The sequence below is a fragment of the Periplaneta americana genome, chromosome 9 (genome assembly GCF_040183065.1).
Source record: "Periplaneta americana isolate PAMFEO1 chromosome 9, P.americana_PAMFEO1_priV1, whole genome shotgun sequence".
Taxonomy (NCBI): Eukaryota; Metazoa; Arthropoda; class Insecta; order Blattodea; family Blattidae; genus Periplaneta; species Periplaneta americana.
In genome coordinates, this window is record NC_091125.1 from 101244054 (window position 1) to 101268701 (window position 24648).

Sequence of the window (24648 nt, forward strand, 5' to 3'; positions counted from 1 at the left end):
ATGTGCTACACAGTTTATTAAAAAAAATTCAAATTTTCTTAATTATAGGACCTTACATTCTCCATTGTATTCATTATGTCATGTGCCACATAAAGAAATAATTTATATAATAATTATGCAAAGAAAATTGAAATATTGAAATGTAACCGATAATGGTTCTCTGATTTTGAGGTTCTGGCTGATATGTACAGTAGTGGCAAAAAAACCAGATCGAGCCTTGTAGCTGATTTCAGAGTCACAGATTCAAGTTTTGCTAGTCACAAAACACATCCCTCTTGTATAATTAATTGTAACAATGAAATTTATTGCATTTGTTCGATTCTTACCGTCTTTTGTTTCCTTCAGTGCCTCAAACTTACAGACGAAAAAACTTTGAGAGTTTTATTTTCATCTGGCATCAATATTACAATTCTACCTCTATTTGGCAAAGATAACTGCGTATTTTTACATTAAATAGCAGTACATACCTCTGGCTTCACTATCCATATAGAAATTACCACAGTTTGACACAATACAGTACACAGCACAGGATTCTTTTGTATCAGCTACAAGGGTCGGTCCGGTTTTTTTTGCCACTACTGTACATCTATTATCAGGCAGTACATCTCACTTGACGATACATGTCAGAGGAAAACAATTATTGTTTGTATGCATTTGAATTCTGATTAGTATAGTATGTAGCTAGTCGGCGATGTATGCAATGGAGGGGAAAAGGAACTGACCAGCCTACTCCAATATCTCCTGGCCTAGTGACCTCATGAGTGGTGCTTTGTTGGTATCACTTTTGAGGTTCAGACCTGTCTTCGGATAGTTGTCTAAACAATAAAACAACAACTGATAACGTTTTTTCGCTGGTATGTCTGCAAGTTCATTTATTGTTTATGCTACCCTTTTTTGAAAGATGAAACATGATAGGTAAGCGTTTGAGCTTGAAACTACAGCGCTATGTTGTCAGTATGGATGACCATGCAATCAGTTGATGTGAGCTAGCAGTTAACGTTAAATAGCTACTTAAAACATTAATTGACAATTCACCCGAAGGTATAAATAATGCAAAAATCTACAGAGAGTGAAATATGAAACGCATTAATGCTAACAATGTGTGTACAACAAATGTTGTCAAGAAAACTATTGAGCTCACATGGGAACTGTAACTTCGGTAACTCAACTGTTGTTACTATAGCAACAGGCCTTCCACATTATGTGATATTCATTTGTTTTTCCAAATGCAGCGCAAATGTCATGTCCCATCTTTAGAAAAAACAGGTATAGTTCAGATCGGAATCAAATCAAGTCATTTTCAGTGACTATATGAATTGGGTTGAGTTAAGTTGAGTTGAGGTAAGTGAGTGAGTGGATAAGTTTGTTAGTTGGATGAGATGAGTTAGTTTTGATTTGTTTGGGTCAGTAAGATTAGAATAAGTTGGTTTGGATGTACTGAAATTAGATTAGACAAGGTCAGCTACAGTTACCTAGTAAGTTAAGATAGATTGAACTACGTAATTTAATCCAGTGCTGTGGATTAAGCCTCGTTGTAGCTCAGTGGTTAGAGCGCCCAGTGCATAGTTCGATCCCGGTGCCAGAGCGAATTTTTCTTCATTAATAACCATTGGTGAAGATAGGTTGGCTTAGTTAAAGTTGATTTGATATGACATTAGATTTGTTGAGAAATGTCAAGTTACTTGGCTTATTTAATACAGATAATAGTAATAGAACATGGATAATGTGCATTATTAAGCTATTGATCTAAACAAAATCTTGTTAATGAAACAGTCCTTTTTTCGCAGAACAAAACGTGGTGTCGCCCACAAAATCCATTACACAATTCACAAACAATTTCCTTATTTTAGGTTAAGTTGGGTGAGATAGTTTTATTCGCTCCTTAATATTCTTACAATTGCTTTACAGCTAGAATGAAGAAAATGTCCAATTTTTATGTTTAACATATTACTTACTTACTTACTTACAAATGGCTTTTAAGGAACCCGAAGGTTCATTGCCGCCCTTACATAAGCCCACCATCGGTCCCTATCCTGAGCAAGATTAATCCAGTCTCTGTCATCATATCCCACCTCCCTCAAATCCATTTTAATATTATCCTCCCATCTTGTTTAACATATACAAATGCAAATATGAAGCCCTAAAAAATTATTACCTTAGTAGGTAACAAAAACATATTATACAATACCAGTAGGCTAAAATATCGTGGTTACCATTTATAAATGAAATATACGCAGATGATTATTACATTAATATTTACACACTACTGTGAAATGTCAAGAATTAATATACAGAATAAAAGGTGTGAGATATTAAGAATTTTTTTAGTTTTACATTAAATAACGCAGGGCTTTGGTTTTGATTTTTAATGTCCTCAGGAAACTATTGAATATTTTTATTGCCATGTAAACGTATTCCTTTTTGATAGCATGATAAATTTGAAGATCGTGTATGAAAATCATACTTTCTATGTGTATTCATACTATGTATGACTGGATTAGTTGGAAAATGTTCTTTATTACATGTGCATAAGTTTACTAGAGTATTTACGTGGTACTGATTTGTTAAGATCAGAATTCATAATTTTTTTTTTTAAATTGTCTACCTGATTCTTTAGGCTTTGCTCCAACTATAATTCTAATTGCTCTTTGTTGTAGTAAGAATATATTTTTACTATCTGCAGAATTTCTCCAAAATATTATTCCGTAAAACATAATTTAATGGAATGAAACTTAGCAATAGGCCTACATATTGTCGTTAAGTTAATTTTGCTAGAATCACATTATTTTATGTTTTTCAGTTACGTTGAATTCCGCTACAACCTTGGCAATGGCCCTGTAGTGATCACGTCACTGGACCGTGTGGAAATGAAGAAGTTTCATCGCGTGGTTGTGAAACGATACCATCGTGATGGCATGCTGAAACTAGATGATTATGAAGACGTGGCAGGACAGTCTCAGGGCTCACTCAAAGCTCTGGACTTGGTGGAGGATGCCTACATAGGATATGTGCCCACCAATGTCACCAAGTGAGTATAGTGCGAAACCCTTGGGTACCCAGGGCTGGGCAAAATACTGACATCCAAGTATTTCAAATAGAAATACAAAATACTTCAAATAATTGTATTTGAAATACAAATACAAAATACTTTTAAAAAATTAACCAAAATACATTTGTATTTCAAATACTCAAACTACATTTGTATTTCAAATACTCGATACAATATATAGGCCTAAAGAAATAAGAATAGGGCCTATTACTGAAAATCTAAAATATTATATTAACATTAAAAGTATTTTTACCTCGAAGTTTTATATAAACACTGTAACTGAACTTCTTCCTTTTCCCAGTCAGCAATGAAATTATGCTACATATGAATAATTACTGCTCCCTTTCAAAACAACCAGTTCCTCAAATGTTCATAAGATAAGGATCCCCTTGATTGTGAATGAATAAATCGTGCAAAGCAGAAAAGTCTTTCTACAGGCGCAGAGGAACACAAACTTGTATTAAGGCTATATTTATAAGAGCTCGTTTCACTGTTGGGTAATTCTCTAGAGTGCACAGGGCTGTCCTTTTGCCACTGAAGATGAGCTCATACTCCGCAGTAGACAAGTTCTTTTCTTTTTGCTTTTCAAAGTCTGTTTTACTTGAGTTGAAAACATAAAAATTGTTTTCACTGCCTTCATCGTCTGAACTGACCAAAGATGTAGCAGACAACTGCTCAGCTGATTTCACACACATATTCTGTGTCCTCTTCTTATCATTTAGTGAGGAAATGTCAGGTAGCCATCTCATCTTGAATGATGGATAGAGCAAGCTGCCAAAATAGCTCAATTTTTTTCTGGGAGCAGATCAAACATCACTTTAAATCTTGATGAAAGTGAACTTAGGATTGGAGTTACTTGGAATAGATGGCGTAGATTACTAGGTAACAGAATATGTAATCTGTTTTTAAGGGAAATTAATGTGGACAAAAGTTGGCCGTAATAGCACGTCTTCTCATTTTGCATTAAATGGGTTTCAGAACTGCACAATATTCTTCAAGGTATTGAAACTCAACATCTTTGAAAGTTGGCAATCCCTGTTTTTCACATATACTGTTTATATCATGTTTGAATTGCAATATTTGAGAGATTGAGTCATAAAGAGAATTCCATCGAGTTGGGCAAGGAAACTTTAATGAATATTTCATACATCTGATATAATTTCTGAGTATTTGAGTTTCCTAGACGCATTCCATAATGCTAAACATTTAGCAAGTGTTCGGTGATGGATCCTTGATGCTGTTGGAGATTTCTTCATGGCATTCAGGAAATCAGTTGTGGCAAGAAAACTAAGTGTATGGCTAGCACAACTGAAATGGGAAGGCAAATAAGACAAAAATTCATTCTTCAAATCCAAATCTTGAAGAATAAGAAGAAAAAAAAGTATTTTGAGTATTTGAAATACAAAATACATCAATTTTATGTATTTAAATACAAAATACTTTCGAAAATCCTTAAAAATTACGAAATACAAAATACAAATGTATTTCAAATACCCTGTGGGTACCTGGTATCAAATGTTACAAACTGAGAATGTGCTTGTGACAATCCTTACTCTCTTCATTCACTCTAATTGAATTATAAGATTTGCAGTATTCATTCCTTTCATCTCTCCATTTTATAGTCATTACCGAAAATATTCTCAAGCTAAATGCATTTCATGGAAAAATGCATAGCAAAAACTTGATTACAATTAAAATATTTTTCAGTTTTTGTGCACCAATTAGGATCATAAAATTAATCCATCTTTCTAGTACTGTCATACTATTACATCGCTACTACCCTAACCCTCACCTCACCCGCATTCCTACCTCCACCTTCACCCCTGCCGTAAATTTTACATGTGTAGCATCGCGATTAGAACAATCAGAACTAACATGGGACTTGAAGTTTGAAAATAGAACATTTCGCAACTCTGATTGCAACCCTGTGGATATGTTTAAGCTGGGCAATCGTGACCAGTTAGCCTCTGAATGTTGCTACTGCTGCTTTTCGAGACAGTTCAAAAATAAGGTTCTGTGTTTTGAGTTTTGTCTACTTCGTCTGAAAGTTATCCTTTCGATTCTGTAGAAATCCATTTTTTGTATCGTTCTTAAATTTTTTTCTTGATGATCCATTTCACAATTTTAAATGGTAAATGTTATTATTTATTTTATTAATTAAATTTAAATATACAGAATACAGAATATAATTACAACAATAGAAATAGAAATAAAATAATACAATCAATATAAAAAGAGGATACTGGTACAGTAATATTAACAAAATTTGAGGACCGAATCAGCAGTGCTCGTGTTCAGTCGCAGTTCAGATATATTATTAATAGGCCTATAAGAGAATATACAAAGTAAAATAAAATAGGAACTAAAATTAAAATTACAGCTGCAATGAAATTATATAATATAATATTAACATAGAGAAGAATAATATCATACGTGAATAAAGAAGGACAATTTATGAATAAATATATATTCCAAAATTATAGAATACAAATATAATATAGTCTGATTAATTCATACACATAGGCAATAAATTTATTTAATCAAATTGAAGACATTAACACGTTTCTAATTTTCTTGTTTTATGTTAGTGGGTTACATGTTAGTTGGATGTAATTTAGCTAAAGAATTATACAACCGAGGGCCAAAATTAATTATGTTTTAGACCAGCAAATATGAAACATTTAGGTTCTACTAATGCTGATTTATTATTTCGTCTTGTGTCATGATTATGTATTCCATACTGCCACTACACATACAAATTGTACTCTTAAGAAAATTAAATTGTGGAATATTAATAGCATTATACCTGAAATTATATATATTCAGAGATATATTTGTATCCCAGTTGTAGGGTTGCTACATGGAAACCTTTTGTTCAAGCTATCAACTGGCATATTCTAAAATTTGAATGCTTCTCGCTGTGATTTGAAAGTCTTATTGCTCTGTTGTTGTTAGTTGTAACAAAAGATGTTGGGAACTCGGAGAATCAATATGAGCGACATCACAATCCCTGACACTACATACTGATAGGGGTCTACTATTGTTTTTCAAAGGCCGAAAGTTTACTTAATTCAGTAATCCTCTTGTTTTCGATGTAAGCCTTCCAGATCTTACCTTCTTTGCTTTCCTGAAAAAGTTTCTGCAATGGAGGTGATCATCTTAATTCTTAGCTGTTTTATTTTGATTTTTTTTTTTTAATGGTTACCAAACTTTACGATGGTAAATTAATCATTTCCAGGGTGTTTGAAAATGTTGGGACATCGATGGGTCTGATGGGCTGCATTCGAAAGCTCAAGATTGGACGCCGGTTGGTAGAGCTGCATGAAGGACAGGATGTGATGGTGGAGCGGGTTATAGGTGTTCGGGAGTGTGGGGAGAACCCTTGCTCCAGTCTGCCTTGCCTCCATGGCGCCACTTGTCATGCCATTGACTCAGATAACTTCCGCTGTGCCTGCACCCAAGAGTTTACAGGTATAATGAATTATTGTAGAATTCCTAGAAATGCTGCTATGCATAGGATTGATTCCTGCAATTTTCGAAATCGAAATAAACTGTATATACTCTTCTTGACATGAAAATGAATTTAACTGAAAACATTTAGTGTTGGCAAAAGCTAGTGCGTTTTATTATTGACTAGAATAGTATTTGAAACTAATTTCAATTATTGGTCAAGCATGAAAAACATAATTTTTAGATGTTTAAGTAGTTGCCTAATTGAAGATGCTAAATTTTGTGTTGAAACAGTTGCAGCACGAGAGTAGAGTTTACAACTAAAACATCTTTTTGGCACTAATAATAGTTTTCAGGTTAAAGTCAAAACATAGGCTTAAACATATTTTTTATCCTGGAAATCAAATATGGAATGTAGTGAAAAATAGTGAAGGAGAAAAAAACGCATATTTTGAATTGAGGACCGTTTTTGCAAAACTTGCTAACTGAAAAAACTAAATTTTACAGGAGAGACAAAATACTGTAGTAAGCAAAATTTTGCTGTAACTCTCACATAGCAGAAAGCAAGTTTTGGAAAAACGATCACACTTTGACACACTATAATGAAGAGAAATAATCAAATTTTACTAAGACACCTTAAACATCATGTAGAGGCCTGCCTTATGTTAACGAATCAATCAAAATCTCAATTTTGCAAATTTTGCAGTTAGCAAGTTTTGCAAAAACGGTCCTCAATTTGTGTATTTGTGCATCACTTACAGAAATTTATTGCCAATTCTACATGCAAGTCAGTTCATATTTTCAAATTTCAGCTTTATGCAGGATAAATCAAGAAACTGTTTTGGGTTAAGAAAGCTATAGGCCTATTATTAATAGCATGTTATGAAACTCTCAAATAGAAAACGTTTTCTGGAAATTTACTGAAAGGTTGAAACAATTTAACTGACAATGTCAAATAAAACTCTGAGAACTTCATTTTTGTAATTTGCTACGTATTTAGATATATTGTTTAATTAGTACCACTGATGAACTACGAGTATTAAGTTATTTTAAATAATAACTGATTAGGATTCAGAAGATGATGGAAATAACATCGAAACTAGTCAATTAGATAAAATAACACCATGAGTTTTGTGAAAACAATTTTTTGTCTTCACAGGAGAACTGTGTGAGGAGAGAGTGGATCCATGTCTATCTCATCCCTGCACTTCAGGCTCGACATGTGATGCCTTGCCTCAGGGAGGCTTCGTTTGCAAGTGCCCACCTGGCAGGAAGGGGAAACTTTGCCAGGACTGTGAGTACACAACTTTAAATTCTTTAGTTACAGATGATTGAGAAACTTATGTATTCATAGAATCTCACACATGTACCGGTAGTATAATATGAAATAATTCATCATCATCACCATCATCATCATCATCATCATCATCAACATCATCATCTTCTTCTTCTTCTTCTTCTTCTTCTTCTTCTTCACCATTTGTTTCATCGATTGACACTTACAGCATGTTTATCCTTACACTTGTGAGAATTTTAAACTAGTGTTAGACATTTACAAATAATCGGACTCCTCGATCACGTGGTCACTTTAGTAACATAGGATGAGCACAAGATTAGGGACGTACATGCACAGTCCATAAGAAAAGAAGAGGAAATAATGTTTCTGCAGGCTTTCTCCTAAGTGGTATCTCGATTGCTTCTAAGAGTACAGATGTTTGATTACATCTGTCAGTCAGTAACTGTTAAATTGCAAATGGTTTTTCTTAGTTGTGGGCATCAATAACGATTTGTTTTCACTGTTGCTGATGCTTTTTGTGTCAATATCCCCAATTCAAATGAAATGAAATGCCCAAATTTTGTTTTAACGGACTTTACATTTTCGACATCTTTTAATTAATGGACGAATACTCATTAGGGAGTTTCCATGCACTGCCAGCATACTTGTGTGCAAGTTTAGGCCTATGTTCATGCAACATGTGAGAGATTCTGTTGTTCTCAGTGGCTAGTAATAATGAGATGAAACTGGATTGAAAATAGACGTGATTGCTATATTTTGCTATGGTTTTAGTGGATGCGGAGCTCCACGAGGTATTTGTCCCTGAGTTTGATGGCGATGCATACCTAGAACTGCCCCGCCTAGAAGGTGTAGGGCGTGCCTTCTCCTTGGAAGTGTGGTTCCTTTCACGCAAACCAGATGGCCTACTGCTCTACAACGGACAACTCAGCAATGGCAAGGGTGACTTCATCTGCGTACACCTGGTGAACCGACACGTGCAATTTCGTTTTGATCTAGGCAGTGGTGCCGCCAACATCACGTGAGTATTGTGTAGAATAGATAATTTTAGCTAAGAACAATGGAATTTTAAGGGGTGATTAAAACATTCAGCATGGATTCTTTTGGAACGGAAAGTTAGATTAGAGATTCTAGATTTACAGCATTGTAAGATAACCCTGAGTTAGAAAAAAATATTAGGCAACTATTCCTCGTTCCATCAAATTCCCTTGCAAAAGATTAGTATCCTGATTAAAACTGCAGATTTTCCTGAAAGAAGACGCATGACAACTTACTCGCCAAACTTTCTTGATTGATTTTGAGCTCACAGTGTCGAAGAGAAGCTCAGCAACTACAGGATCCTCTTCCCTCACGTCGCTAACTTAAAAATGAATACAAGTGCATTTTATCTGTGTCACAAGATATGTTCGTCTTCTTTTGCTTCAATACATTTTTTACATCTCTGAAGATTGTTCTTAAATGCTTGACTAATCTATTTTTGCGAAATGTTCGAAATCACTTTCCAGGTATTTTCTTCTACCTTTTGCATAACGTAAAACTACAAAAATGCACTGCAGTATCCATACATCATTCTCAAACAACTACAAAAAACGCAGTAGCTTGTAGCACACTACACACGAAAGAGTAAATCCTTCAATAGCTCACAACGACTGAGGTGAATTACACTGCCTGACAAACACCCTTGAACTTGTGCACGTACCACACGTGCACTGTGGGAGACAATTTTTCTGTACGTCTTGAGACGTCATATACAGAGGTTTCTGTACTAGCAGTATGAAGGAATTAATAAAAAGATAAATAATTGTATAATATATCAATATACACATTTATAAAAACATGTAATGTAAGCACTCCTACTTACTTACGGCTTTTAAGGGATCCACAGGTTCATTACCGCCCTTACATAACCCGCCATCGGTCCCTATCCTTTGCAAGATTAATCCAGTCTCTGTCATCATATCCCACCTCCCTCAAATCCATTTTAATAAGATTATCCTCCCATCTACGTCTCGGCCTCCCCAAAAATCTTTTTCCCTCCAGTCTCCCAACTAACATTCTATATGCATTTCTGGATTCGCCCATACGTGCTACATGTCCTGCCCATCTCAAACGTCTGGATTTGACGTTCCTAATTATGCCAGGTGAAGAATACAATGCGTGCAGTTCTGCATTGTGTAACTTTCTCCATTCTCCTGCAACTTCATCCCTCTTAGCCCAAAATATTTTCCTAAGAACGTTATTCTCAAACACCCTTAATCTCTGTTCCTCAATGTAAGCACTCTTAAGAAAGGAAAATCAATTACTAATGAAGGACTGTAAAAACCCCATATGGAATATCATGCTGTTAGATACAGCACATGATAAAATGGAGTATGTGTCAAACAACGAGTCTTAGATGATTGCCGAAACTCACGTAATAGAATACAGTGTTAGCTGCCTCTATGACTAGTTAAGCTAACAGTAATGTACTGTTTTGTCATCCTGAAGATCGCTGGAGCCTGTGGAGCTGGGAAAGTGGCATGCAGTCAAAGTGAGTCGTATCAACCAGGAAGGTGTGCTGCAGCTCGATGGAGGTCCTCCTGTCAAGGGCTCGTCAGGACCCCCTCTCAACGAGCTCAACCTGGAACTGCCACTCTACGTGGGAGGAGTTGCGTGAGTATATTAATGTTCTATGCTTTGTCCCGAGAATCTCAGTGTAATGCTATAATAGCTAGGGAAGTAATGTTGGATGTACCTTGACATAAATTTGTGATGTTACAATTAGAACAGAAGAAAATGAATAGGCCTACAGCAAAGTTGCCAGTATAGAAGATTTGTAGTAAATACATCGAAAGCCAAGGTATTAAGCTTAAAACACAGTCTAGGGGTTTGTGACCATGTCGAAGTTATCAAAGTACCGTGATGAAATAAAAACTTACTCCATTATCAAGGACTTGACTCAACCCTGTAAAACGAGGGAAATATTTTCAAAGTTGTATTGGAATGCCACAGCATTACTGGAGAAATATCACGTAATAGCCGTAGGAACAATAATAACAACAGTATCACTTTGATCAGTGATCTCGGGCATGGGTTGGAATCCAGCTTGTGTTGATTTCTGGTTGGATTTTCCCACGGTTTCCCCCCCCCCCAAGTTGTTAGGTGAATGTTAGGTAATCCTCATCTCACCACATACCATTTTGCCAGCATCAGTATTCTAGTGGTGTGAAATAACGTCATCGTTATGCTGTTACAGCATCATTAAGTAACTGATTATTGGGGAGGATATCTTTAGTCCCGAAGCCACAAAGTTAAGTAAACATACACTGTAGTCATTGGAAATAATATTGAAGGTGCAGCAACCAATATGCAACAATGCTTGTGGGTACAGTCGGCTTAACAAACACTTGCATCTGTCTCAAGAACTACTTAAGTATGAAACTACGCATTGTCATGCTGAAAATGTAAGGAAGTGTGGTATGTGTATAATTATTTACAATACTACATACAATTTGCAATAAAATATACAGTAATTAAGTAATGAAATATACAGACCGATTATTTAGTCCTGACAGCTCAGCGAAGTGAAAGAGGGGAAGTAATAGGAGTATGGGGAGAGCTCCGGAGTAGAGACAAGGGCAAACAGCCGGTAAAGGAATGCAGTACAGCTTAATTGTACTAGAAACATACCGCTCTATTGCACGCATGACATCTGATTGCTCCGAAGGCAAGCGAGTAACTAACCCAAACACCCCTTGGCATAACTAAATGGACTCACCTGACCCATGCACATATCGCTGGCGACTGTCAGGACTAAATAATCGTACTGTACACTCTATAGTAATTTATATTGGAAGTAACAAAATATCTTGCCTGCAGAATGAGGTGCGAGTAGCCCTACAACATTTGCAATAAACCTGTCGGAATCTTTACTTTCGTATATTGATACCTAATTTATTTTTATTACTACTATTATACTATATACTATTGCTACTGCGACCACGGCCATTATTATTATTATTATTATTATTATTATTATTATTATTATTATTATTATTATTACTATTATTAGGTAGTGAAACTTTATTTAATGAGGTCCACGCCTGTGGATTAACAGCACGTCTGGCCGCGAAACCAGGTGGCCCGGGTTCGATTCCCAGATGGGACAAGTTACCTAGTTGAGGTTTTTCAGAGATTTTCCCCCAACCCAATATGAGCAAATGCTGGGTAACTTTCGGTGTTGGACCCTGGACTCATTTCACCGGCATTATCACTTTCATCTCGTTCATATGCTAAATAACCTAAGATGTTGATAAAGCGTCGTAAAATAACCTACTAACCTACTATTTAATGAGGTCCAGTATATGTCATAATTTTGTTTAACAGGTCTATGATGGAGGTGAATCGTGATGCTGGCATAACAGCTGGCTTGGATGGAGCAATCCAGAGACTCATTGTTAATGGTCAGCCATGGCAGAATCTGGCAGAGCGAGCCAGCTCTGAGCACCAGAGAGGAATATCCCGCTATGATGGGCCCCCTTGCCCAACTGCTCTCGACACTAACCCGTGCCTTAACGGTGGGATTTGCCAACCCATGCTGGCACTGTACGTGTGCAAATGTCCTCTCAAGTACAATGGAAATCACTGCGAGAACCGTAAGTAACAGTCTTTTGAATTGTCACGTCTCTTTAATCATGCTATCTCTTTCATTACCTCTAATGCTCAATATTTTAGTTTCTCGCGCTTTTCTCTTAAATTCCTTTTTCCTTCTAGCCTTGTTTCAAATGTCTGTCAATCTATACTATATCCTCTCCTCTTCCCTTCTCTCCCCTCCTTTGCTCTCTCCTCCCCTCCCATCTTCGATCCCCACTCAACCCTACCTTCTTTCCTCTCTTTATTTCACTCTATTCCTTTTCAAGACGAATGGCTTTGTACCAAAATGTCTTGAGTATTAAATGAGTAAACTCCTTTGTCTTCATTTCTATACTCTCCTCTCGCTCTCACTTCAGTCCTCTCATCCCTGTTTACTCCTCTCTTCCCCCATTCCTCTCTCCTAGTTCATCTTGTTTCCCGATTTTTTTCTCTTTCTCTCTATCTGTTTTGACTGTTCATTCCAACATCGCCATTGAATGAGAGCACTTCAGAAAAAATTACCACCCATTTTCTTGCCTGTTTTCTCGTTTCTCTTCAGATCCTGTGAGATTTCAGCGGTCTCTTTATTCTTAGTATCAGCATTACTGAGGTTCTGAAGACTTCTACAAAATCTTTAAAACTTTTGGAAAGAAACTGAATTAACAGTATTAAATAGCCTACCCGATGTTGAAAGGGCTGGTAAAATTAGTTCATTCGAACACAAGTGTTATGGGCTAAATTAAACCTTCTCTTGGTCTAATATACCATTATTTATATCTCTATCTTTCCCATTCTTCTTTCTTCATTTCTCCACTTTCCTCTACACCTCTCCCTTCTTAATTTTACTTCCTTTTCAAACATTTTATATTGTAATGCAGTCTACAACCAGTTTCTCTTACATTCTTTATTTATTATGTGTCCATTGTGTCTGGTAAAACATTAAATAGAGCTAGAAATGAGAAAGGCAGCATTAAAAAAATGCAAAGCGAGATCTGTTGTGAAGGCTGTTCCCTCAGCAACAGTAAGTCTCCCAAGAATCTGAAGCCATTTCTTATTCTTATTTTTCTCCTCTTTTTACTCCATGCAGTCAGCCTCTTTGTTGATAGTACGATGTTTCCAAAACATATCTGGAATTACAGCTCGTGAATTAATATTGTTTAAGATGTCCAGTACATCTTCGACTATAAGAAAAAGCATTGATTCAATATGAAAAACTTATCAGATTACCAGGAAACAATTGGCATTCATACAGTCCTCTCTATAGATTGAAAACTCAAAAAAGTTTCATATCCATGGTTCAAGAATTAAAACAGAAAGTCAATATCCCGAATTTAAAAGAAAACTTACAAATTAAACCAAACCCTTTAACTCTATTAAGTATAGAATATAATCTAAATTTAACAGAAGAAATACTGATATCAGAAGTTAACACAGAAATAATGAAAAAATTGTCTTTAGAGACAATTAATATTAGGTACCCTCCACAAAACTGGCTTCATTTTTACACCGACGGATCCTTGATCTCCAGAGAACAAGATGCCGGTGCAGGTTTTACGTGCTGTCTCTTCTCACTTTATAGATCTCTTTGATATGGAACTACAAGTTTTGCCAGCAAATCAAAAGAAGAATAGCTATGACAAAGGAAGCTTTTAATAGAAAACAGAGCATCGTTTAGGATCTCTGGAAAATGAACTAAGGAAGAGTCTAGTAAAGTGCTTTGTGAGGAGTGTTGCATTGTACAGGGCAAAAGCATGGACATTACGACGAAGACAGGAGAAGAGTTCGGAGCAGAGGAAGAAGATATCAGATGGGAGATGACATTAAGATATATGGATCATATTCAGAGACTAAGAGAAAGGGAAAAAAATAGGAAAGAGTGGAGAATGCTGGGTTTGCAGTGAAAGACCAGCCCTTCGGCAGAAAACTGTGAATGAATGAACTCTTCAATTGTTTAACAAAGCAGTCTTAGTAATTATTCCCTCATTCATTCTTATAACAGCCGGTAGTTGTAGACTATTATAGTGAAGCAGTTATCTTAACCAACAGTCCTGCATTCCACATTTCTTAATTATGGCTTATTTTATGTTCCAGATATTGACAGCATTGATATGGATAGACCAATCAGATTCACGGGAGAAACATTCTACCAGTATCCGAACAAAGTTGGTAAAAGGTAAGTGCTTTGTTTATGTCACTAACATGAGTCTTCTGTGTCTGGAAACTTTAGTAACTTAAATTTAATGCTGCTTTCTCAGGCATTCCAGGATTTCAAAGTGTTTATAAAACTGGAGCAGTTATAACTACCATATTTACCCGCGTAATAGACGCACTTTTTTTTTGTAACAAAAAAACTAGAGTACATCCTTTATACATACAAACAGTCCACACCTGTGGAGTAGCGGTTAGCGCGTCTGGCCGCGAAACCAGGTGGCCCAGGTTCGATTCCCAGTCAGGGCAAGTTACCCGGTCGAGGCAAGTTACCCGGTCGAGGCAAGTTACCTGGTTGAGGTTTTTTCTGGGGTTTTCCCCCAACCTAATATGAGCAAATGATGGGTAACTTTCGGTGCTGGACCCCGGACTCATTTCACCAGCATTATCACCTTCATCTCATTCAGACACTAAATAACCTAAGAGTGTTGATAAAGCGTCGTGCACGTCTAGCCACGAAACCAGGTGGCCCGGGTTCGATTCCCGGTTGGGACAAGTTACCTGGTTGACGTTTTTTCCGGGGTTTTCCCTCAACCCAATATGAGCAAATGCTGGGTAACTTACGGTGTTGGACCCCGGACTCATTTCACGGGCATTATCACCTTCATCTCATTCAGACGCTAAATAACCAAAGCTGTTGATAAAGCGTCGTAAAATAATCTACTCAAAATAAAGCGTCGTAAAATAACCTACTAAAATAAAATAAAAAAATACCTACATACATACGTACGTACGTACATACATACATATATACATAAGTGTTCTGCCCAAGGACAGGTCTTTCACTGCAAACCCAGCATTCTCCAATCTTTCCTATTTTCTGCCTTTCTGTTAGTATTATCCATATATCTTAATGGCGTCTATAAGCAGTATGTATGTTCACAAAGTTCTACACAATGTCATAAAACAATACGTGGTCAACACAGAGAAAGGAGAGGTTATTTATTAGATAAACTTAATTTTGACAAGATCAAAAGGACCAGAAAATTTTACGTGGAGCCCTCTCATCCAGGAATAGAGTTCTTTCACCTGTGCTGAACCAGTGAAAGCTCTGTGAAGGATTTTAGTGTCTTAAAGTAAATAGCCCTCAGCTGGATTTGAATCCTCTTACCTCGAATTTGCCTTCTGAGAAAGATCCACACTGGCAGTGTAATGGAAATGAATTCAAGATGTCGCGTAAAGAATCTGGAATGCCTGACACTCACTATATATGAGGAAGCATATAGAGTTGCTTGTTGTGATGTTTTTCACTAACCAACTAACTGTTCTTCCTTGTTCAGTTCTACTAACACAACACTAGACACTAACTATACTAGTATAGAATTAGAGGGCGAGGATGAGGAGGAGGAAGAAGAAGAATTCTTAGAAGGAGAGACGGAAGGAGAGGAAGAATATGACATGAATGAAGAAGAAGACATGTATGACGAGGACGACATTGAATTTTTCAATATTGGGTGAGTTCAGTGTTGGCGTTGACTTGGGGACTAAATACATCCTACTAATCTGTAGTTTTATAGGACAAATGGAATGGTGGCTTGCTATCAGGTAAAGTTCTTACAGTTTCTATTGATCTAAATACCGGTAGGTATGTCTTTCTTTATGTATCCTCCTAATGTTCGCAGTGTTGTGTGCATTGCAACTTTTTTCCTCATTTAAGAGGTGAAATCAATCGCCATTTTTAGATGCATAGGCGGAGAGAGAACTGTTTCCTTTGGGGGGGGGGGCAAAGCAAAACCATAGAATTTCGATATAACGAGGTTACGGGGGATTTAATTTATTTACTCCCCTGTTATAGCTTGACCGTGACACAGTATATCGGAATATGATCATTTAATAAAAGTATTTTGGAGTGCATGTTTCTTATAGTGTTACATCCATATCCACGATGTTTCAGACCGAATTGTATAGGGTTTCAACTGTAGGTCTACTACAAATTATAATAGGGCATAACCATAGGCAGAGTTATGGGAGGGTATGTGGGAGCACTGCCCCCCCCCCCCCCTCAAATTTGTCTGAACTCTTTTTTTTTTCTATTAGCATTACAAAATACTGAATTCAAAAGACTTTTCTTGCTTTTGTTTATGAATGGAATATTATTTGTAAATGATACCATTGTACCATCTTCCTGGAAAATGGCTGTTTTCACAAAAAAATCTTTGGACTATGGTGTTTTTTTTTCACTAACACCTAATTCAGTAGATGACAGCTGCAGACTTCTAACACAGGAGTAGAGGCTGTTGCAAAAGAAACATTACAGTGCTTCCATTCCTCAAACGAAGTATAGAAATTCTTATACATTCAGAAATTTAAAATAAATATTATGGTTTAGACACATGATCTGAAGACATTAATTCGTCAATTAAATAATAATAATGATAATAATAATAATAATAATAATAATAATAATAATAATAATAATGGCTTTATTTAACCTGGCAGAGTTAAGGCCGTAAGGCCTTCTCTTACACTCAACCAGGACTTTTTAAGCACAAGGACAATTTAAGCACAGAAACTTAATTATAAACAAAAGCAAGAAAAGCCTTTTGTATTCAATATTTTCTAATGTTAATAGAAAAAAAAAAGAGTTCAGACAAGTTTGGAGAGGGCCAGTGCCCCTTCATCCTCCCATAACTTCGCCTATGTTTAGATGTTTATAATAATGGAAATAATACATAAATAATATCTTCCAAATAAGCTCTGCCTGTCTATCATTTTACAGCTTCTTTGTCATAAAGTAAAGTGTAAGATAAATTTTCTTAATGAAGAATTAATTCGCATAAAAAACAAGTAGATGAAATTTCATAGTCATAATCAACATCGTTGCCTTCACTGCCTCTGCCGCCATCCCCACCCCACCCCCACCCCCACCCCCACCAATTACTATCAGTTACCATCATCAGTAATTTAGACTGTTTGTTTTGTGAAATGGAACTCTTATATCTGGAAAGGATCCAGCAAATATGTCTCTTACGTCTGTAAAAGAATTTCCTGTACAGTACAATTCAATGAATAAAATCTTTTCTTCTGTAGTAGGCTACATAATAATTTGTTATTTTTGAAGATCAATGCTATCAAACGGAATTATAGTTGACGGTAATCAGTAAACATTCTTCTTCTACAGTGCCTACTAATTTAATACATATGACCATTAAGAAGTTGTTGATAGTACTAGTGAAACTACAGTTTGTTATGATAATTATGGGAATGACGGATTTGAACTGGAATGCATCAAATCCGCCATATCCAGACAAGATTGATGAGAAATAAATAAATAAAAATACATATAACCAATTACATAAGATACGAGTTTCATTTATCTCTACATTACGTTTCTAATGACAATGTTAAATCTCTATGTACTGGTACTATCTTTTCCCCAGATATTCCAGTTTCCCTGTGACATCCCACAATCCTTCATCATCATCATCATCATCATCATCCATTACGAGTCTGTAATGCCTGTGGTGCACTCTGGATGATCTCTGATGAAACTAAAAGTGTACGGCACTAGTGACATCTATAAGTTACTTGTAGAGTTGGGGCAAATAAGTTTAGGGCCCTGCCATCGGACAAAAAAAAGTCCACAATATATAGGTACTGGTACCAAGAATTCTAATCAGAACTACTCTGGATATATTGCACTCCTTTTGTATTCTCTTAAAAAGTTTATAGTTCTAAAAAAAATAGTGATTTTGTTCACAATGAATTTTAACCCTCTAGGCATTATCACCTAGACTTAATACGTCACTGACCACTACCAACACCATCACACAATCACCAGAACAATGCTCAAATCACCATTGTCATTGGCATCATTGTCATCATCGTCATAGTCACTGATGTCTAATTTTTATGCAGTATGGAGCCATTCATATGATGCACGTCAGGCATTTTATGTATAGGACAGCAAAACGATCTACAGCTATGGTGGTTTAACACTTAGGTCTTTGGTTACAATACCAATACCCACAATTGAATGAAATAATCCTGATGAGTTCAGGTCTTTTGTATTGTACGTGTATATCATCATCTCCTGATGTAGGCCTATACTTTCGACAGCATTAGATAACTACCGGTACTATCTAACCATAAAAGCCTAAACATCAGAGCTTGAAAATAATTGTTGCTTTACTAATTTCAGTCTAGTGAATCAGTGTTGTTACTTGAGGCTGTCAATATATTTATGTTGTTCATTTTATCATGCTTGTCTTGCAGAAGAAAAGGTGAAAGGACGAATCGTTATGAGATGAGACTGCGCACAACAGAGTCAAATGGGCTGATCCTGTGGCTGGGACGGAGCAAGACTCTTGCTGGGGATTTCCTTGCTGTGGCTTTGGTGAACGGATACGCAGAGCTGAGCTTCAACCTCGGCCGACAACACAACTTCCTTGCAATCCGATCCAAGGTAACATCATGCTCTGTGATTTACTGTCCCCAAAATCTTTGACTTTAAGTAATGTTCAATACAGTCTTAGAAAAAAGTGTCTGACCATGCGCACTGCCTCTTTTCTGGGACTTACAAAGTATCTGTGCGACAAAACGTTTTTCTGAGACTGTACATACTAACTCATATCTTTAACATCTTCCAGTGGATCAGACGCAATTACTTTTCTTTATTATATATAAAATTAAATGACATGCTTTTATTAGGTACATATTTTAACAAATTAAATTAAATTATGTGACGAAAGTGGATACATTCTTTTATCATATTTTACGCGTTTCACAACAGTACAGTTCCGTTATCATATTGTGAATGATATCAATGTTTTTAGTTTATCAATTTAATGTTATAGGTACAAAAATGGAGTTATTTACAAAGCATATACAGAAAAAAAGATATATTTTTCTTTTCTAGATTGCACGTAAAAACACATTCATTATTTATAAATTGTACTGCTTAAATAACGCATGCGGCTAATTCTTCATAAATTCCCATCACACACCTCTTCATAAATAATTTTTTCACTTCTAACATTATTTAGACTTTTAAGAAAATCAATACAAAATCTAAAATTTATAGTTACCTATATGAAAAGACATTTTTAAATATAATTTGACTCCATTGATGGTTTGCCAAAAGACATAGAATAATGCATACGTTAATTAAAATTAATGCGTTTGTGTTCAGTACTGGTACATTGGTTCATAACTTAAAAAACTGACATGTTGTGTGGTCCATATACGAGTAGATGGTGCCGAAATATAGCAACTGAATATTTAATAACTGTGACAACAATGTTATCTTGTAGTTGTTTACTTAATTTTTATTTTTCTCTCCTGCTAACAAAAAACATAGGAATGGTCGCTCTAGCTCTGAGAAAGAGACCTGTAACCATAATTTCTTTAGGGAGTACCGTAAGACTCTAGAAAAAATGGAATTGATAGATAATTTGTTTTTCCATGTTCACTTCAATTGGTTGGGCTACTGATGTTTCAAATCTGACAGTGGGATCTGTTATTTCAGCTTCATCTTTTCTTCTGTCAATCACTATGATACTGTACCAATTCCGCGAGTGCTGTCACAGTCAGCTTACAATGTATTTCTTCGTGTACCTCTAAGCCTCTGGTTTCGAAGAACATTGGAGATCATGGTGCAGTTGGTATTATGGCGTTTTATTCGCAGTAAATCCCCCTGAGGACAACTCCCGAGCATATAAGGTAAAATTTTTATCTCACTGCAGTACCTGCAGTCGTCCATTGTCGTGGAGCATTCTGGACTGGTGCCACCATTCCTGTAATTTTCAACATGTCACGTCATTCGAACGTGGACAATCCATCATGCTTCAAGACCCATGAATTAGCAGATGGGACTTAATACTACACCTTTCCCTTTCTGTGGATAAGTGCACCAGACTTCAAATTATCGATCTAAAATCACGAACAACATTAACGTGTGGATCGTTCAGATTTTCGGACTTAGCATTTATATTCAGTTCTTGAAGAATAGGGCTTCCCGTGTAACATGCATAATATTTAGTGTTGGTGTGTTAAGTTAATATGCTATTTGGAGGTATCACTGGGGAGCGATACTATTTCTTTCACTGAAATTTTAATCATGTTATCAGCTTTGTAATGGAATTCTGACTGTGTTATTTGTGAAGAAATTTCGTAAAATTAGAAAGCAGAATTTAAAATAATATCTTTCGGCATCTCCACTTTAGTTTCTTTCTTTTTTCGATTATTGCTCATTTTGATATATGTCTCGTGACTTGAACATAGTACGAAATGGAAATATAAAAAATGGAAATTTATCCTTTGAAAAGATGGAAAAATCAAGTTGGAGCAACAGTAACAAATATAGATGGCATTGGAGAGGAAATTAAACGCAAAATGAATATGGGAAATGCTTGCTATTATTTGGTTGAGAAACTTTTGTCATCCAGTCTGCTCTCAAAAAAGCTGAAAGTTAGAATTTATAAATTTCTGTATGGTTGTTAAACTTGGACTCTCACTTTGTAAGTGAAATAGAGGTTCAGGGTGTTCGAGGATAAGTACATAGGAAAATATTTGGGGCTAAGAAGGATGAAGTTACAGGAGAATGAAGAAAGTTACACAACACAGAACTTCACACATATTCTTCACCTAACATATTTATGAACATTAAATCCAGATGTTTGAGATGGGTAGGACATGTGAATCCAGAAATGCATATAGAGTGTTAGTTGGAAGACCATGAGAAAGAAAGACCTTTGAGGAGGCCGAGGATAATATTAAAATGAATTTGAGAGAGGTGAGATATATGATGGTAGGGACTGGATTTAATATTGCTCAGGTTAGAGACCAATTGCAGGCTTATGTGAGGGCAGCAATGAACCTCCGGGTTTCTTAAAAGCCTAAGTAAGTCAAATCTAATAGCATGTAGTATGCATATACCGGTAGTACCGGTAATGTAAAGAAATACACGCATTTGTATGTGTGCGTGTGTGTATGTGTTTTGAAATTATAGAAAAACAGGAGAATCCAAAAGAAAAATTGTCACATCCTAGTTCTTATTAAGAACTTTGACCTTAACTAAAGAAAGATTTCTCATAACTGCAATCAATGTTGCAATGTTGCAGGTGCTTATTAGTGATGGCACGTGGCACACGTTGGTTGCACATCGCCGTAAGAGACATGCATGGCTGCAAGTGGATGATGAAACTCCTGCAAGGGGTGTAGCAGAGACCGGTGCCACTCTACTAAACACCAATGCACGTTTGTGGATAGGTAAGTGAACCACTTCTTTCATTTGAGTGGTAATAGAGATAGGATTCATATGTGAAATTCATGTTGGATGTAAAATTCTAAATCATATATAAACATGATTGCATTGGATGATGATCTACACATACACACTTACACAATTATACTTTCTCTCTCTAATTCCTTCTTTCGCCCTCTTTCTCTTTCTGTAGGTAAATATCATGATACACAAGTGAAGTATTGTTAACATAAACACACGTTTAGGCTATGTAGAATAAATTTGTATCTTACGTGTACTGTGCAAAGAAGGGAATTCTGATATATGAAATACACACTGTCTAAAGGAATTCTGCAAGGAAGGAGAATAGTTATGAGCATTAATAACCAGTTTTGTATGTTTGATGATAGATTTTTAAATACATTTAACCCAGAAAAATTCACGCTTTTCTGGTAAGGATTAGTTCAAACTGTTTCACAGAATTGACAGCACATTCTTTTCTTAATTGCCTTCTTTTATAGAATTAGTTTCCAAATTGGTATCAATAGAATATTATGCCCAAAATAATATATCATATTGAATGGAAGTATACTGATAGACTGATGGGTGTTGTTTAGTCAACTGTCCGAAGACAAGTCTCAACTTTACAAGTGATACCAAAAAGGCACCACTTATAGAGGCATCTAGGCCAGGAGAAAATGGAATAGGGTGGCGAGTTCCTTTCCCCCCCTCCATTGTATACATCACCGATTAGCTGCATATTACACTAATCAGACTTCAGATGCATACAAACAATTGTTCTTCCTCTGACATATTATTAAGTGAGATGTACTGGTAATAGATGTAGGGGAGTAGTGGGTACAGTGAGACACAAAATATTAAGACATATGTATGCAAGTGATAATTCAAGTATTTTTAAAATCAAGTGCAATAGAAATAGACATTAAAACATGGGTATAATAATACATAAACAAAAATGTTAATAGATAAAGGACATAATATACAATACATGTTTGTCAAAAAAATGCAAATGTCTCACTGTTCCCATTCAGGAGGGTACAGTGAGACACCACGGTGTCTATTAACGGACATTGAAATGATTTACATTTATTTCAAAAGAAAACAAAAACTTGCTGTCTCTTTATCTTGACATGTTCTGTAGGCTTATTTAGAATAATTTTGATATTTGACTTCGAAACCATTGAAACATCTGGAACATTTGGAAAAGTGAATTTTCCATGACATTTCAAACTTTTGCGAAAAAATGAAATGAATTTTTGGTGACAACAAAGCTTGTAATTACAAGAATTTAATGTAATTGTTTATTATTTTTTAACATTTTCTTAAATTTTGTGAATAATTTTTTATTTATGAAACCATTAATGTATACATTATTTTAAGCTACAGTTCCTAAAAATTGGTTACTACAGAGTATGTTCATTTTTAATGTTAGTTACTGATAAATGTAATATAATTACAGTTTGTTTTTGCAAATCATTGGTACATGGGGACAGTGAGACGTCTCAGTGTACCCTTCAATGGCATGTCTCACTGTTCCCTTTACGCATAGTTCATTTAAAAATGATGCCATCACTTCAAAATTAAAACAAGAAAGACGAAACTTTGCCAAACATAATCTCAAATACCATAGTATTAGGTAACAAAACATTCATATTTATATCTCATTTGTATACCCAATATAACCTTCGTTAAACACAAGCCAAAATTTTACTTCTAGAATGAAAAATTACGAATTATTTTTTCATCACTCACCTTTATAACCAACAAGCACAGAATACATAGAGTAGACACTACCATCTTAATACCATTGGACGGAATGAAGCTGCTCTGATGAACCTGACGCCATCTTGTTGCTACCAAAACATTGCAAAATAGCTACTACGTTGTAGAAGATCTTTTGATAATAGGAACTCCATACATCCCTAATTTCCTGGTGAAGTCACAGTTTCTTTTTTGTTTCGTAATATAGAATCGCTAAGCACGTATTTTTTTTAGCAACAATTGGAACCTGTCATTGGTAAATCACATACATACAACTTATTTAAATTGATAGCTCTTCTAAGTGCAGTATGGTATTAAATAGTTTGGAAGGTTAAAAAAACACTTTGATTTTATTTTACCACTAGTCCAATAAAAATGCTGACCTACAATAATTACTTTCATAGGTTGATCCATTTGTTTTGAGTTAATAATGCAACTGGTTGCTTAACACAGATTATCATTCTTTTCCTTTTGCCAGTATTTCATATAGATGTCCCATTTTATACAGGGACATCATTTTATTTTTACTTCAACTTTTATTGTACCTCAGTTTTTGAATGTACTTTACTCCCACCCCTTCTACTCCACACAGAACCGAGGCCGCAATACTGAGTTAGTGAGTTTAGTACGTTTCAGAAATATGTTCGCGTTTTCCAGTGACGAAAACTTCCAATATTGAATCATATTTTCGCACAGGTACTGTCGTCCATTTGCCTACGTCGCATCCCGATTTCCCCCACCTACTTCTGCTCGCTCCACTGTAAAGACTAGTGGCTGGCCTTTCTTAGCTCTTTTCCGAAAACATTAATTTCTGTTAGGAATTAATTGGATGTCTACGTAATATTATGCAACTGTTTAAAATAACTTGAATAAAAGGACCTCGTTAAGTAATTAACTATCACGTGATTCCCCCCTTTCTACGATCCTGCGACATAACCACTTGGACGGACAGTAGATAGTATGTCTGAGTAATTTTATCTGTGCGGGTCGGGCAGAAATGAAGACTGAATTTACAGTACGTTAAGTACTCTTTTGTAGAGTAGGTACAGAATTATTTTAATATGAATTACT

General features: G+C 35.7%; 1 protein-coding gene across 1 annotated transcript in view; it reads left to right on the top strand.

Moving 5' to 3' along the window:
• LOC138706317 (agrin-like) overlaps positions 1 to 24648 on the top strand; it is a 239609-nt gene that overhangs the window by 193289 nt on the left and 21672 nt on the right. The window contains exons 18-27 of the mRNA XM_069835451.1: positions 2801 to 3028; positions 6288 to 6520; positions 7659 to 7793; positions 8568 to 8814; positions 10281 to 10445; positions 12159 to 12427; positions 14496 to 14577; positions 15893 to 16066; positions 18828 to 19017; positions 21674 to 21821. Coding sequence (XP_069691552.1) covers positions 2801 to 3028; positions 6288 to 6520; positions 7659 to 7793; positions 8568 to 8814; positions 10281 to 10445; positions 12159 to 12427; positions 14496 to 14577; positions 15893 to 16066; positions 18828 to 19017; positions 21674 to 21821 — 1871 coding nt within the window. The remainder of the gene's footprint in view (positions 1 to 2800; positions 3029 to 6287; positions 6521 to 7658; positions 7794 to 8567; positions 8815 to 10280; positions 10446 to 12158; positions 12428 to 14495; positions 14578 to 15892; positions 16067 to 18827; positions 19018 to 21673; positions 21822 to 24648) is intronic.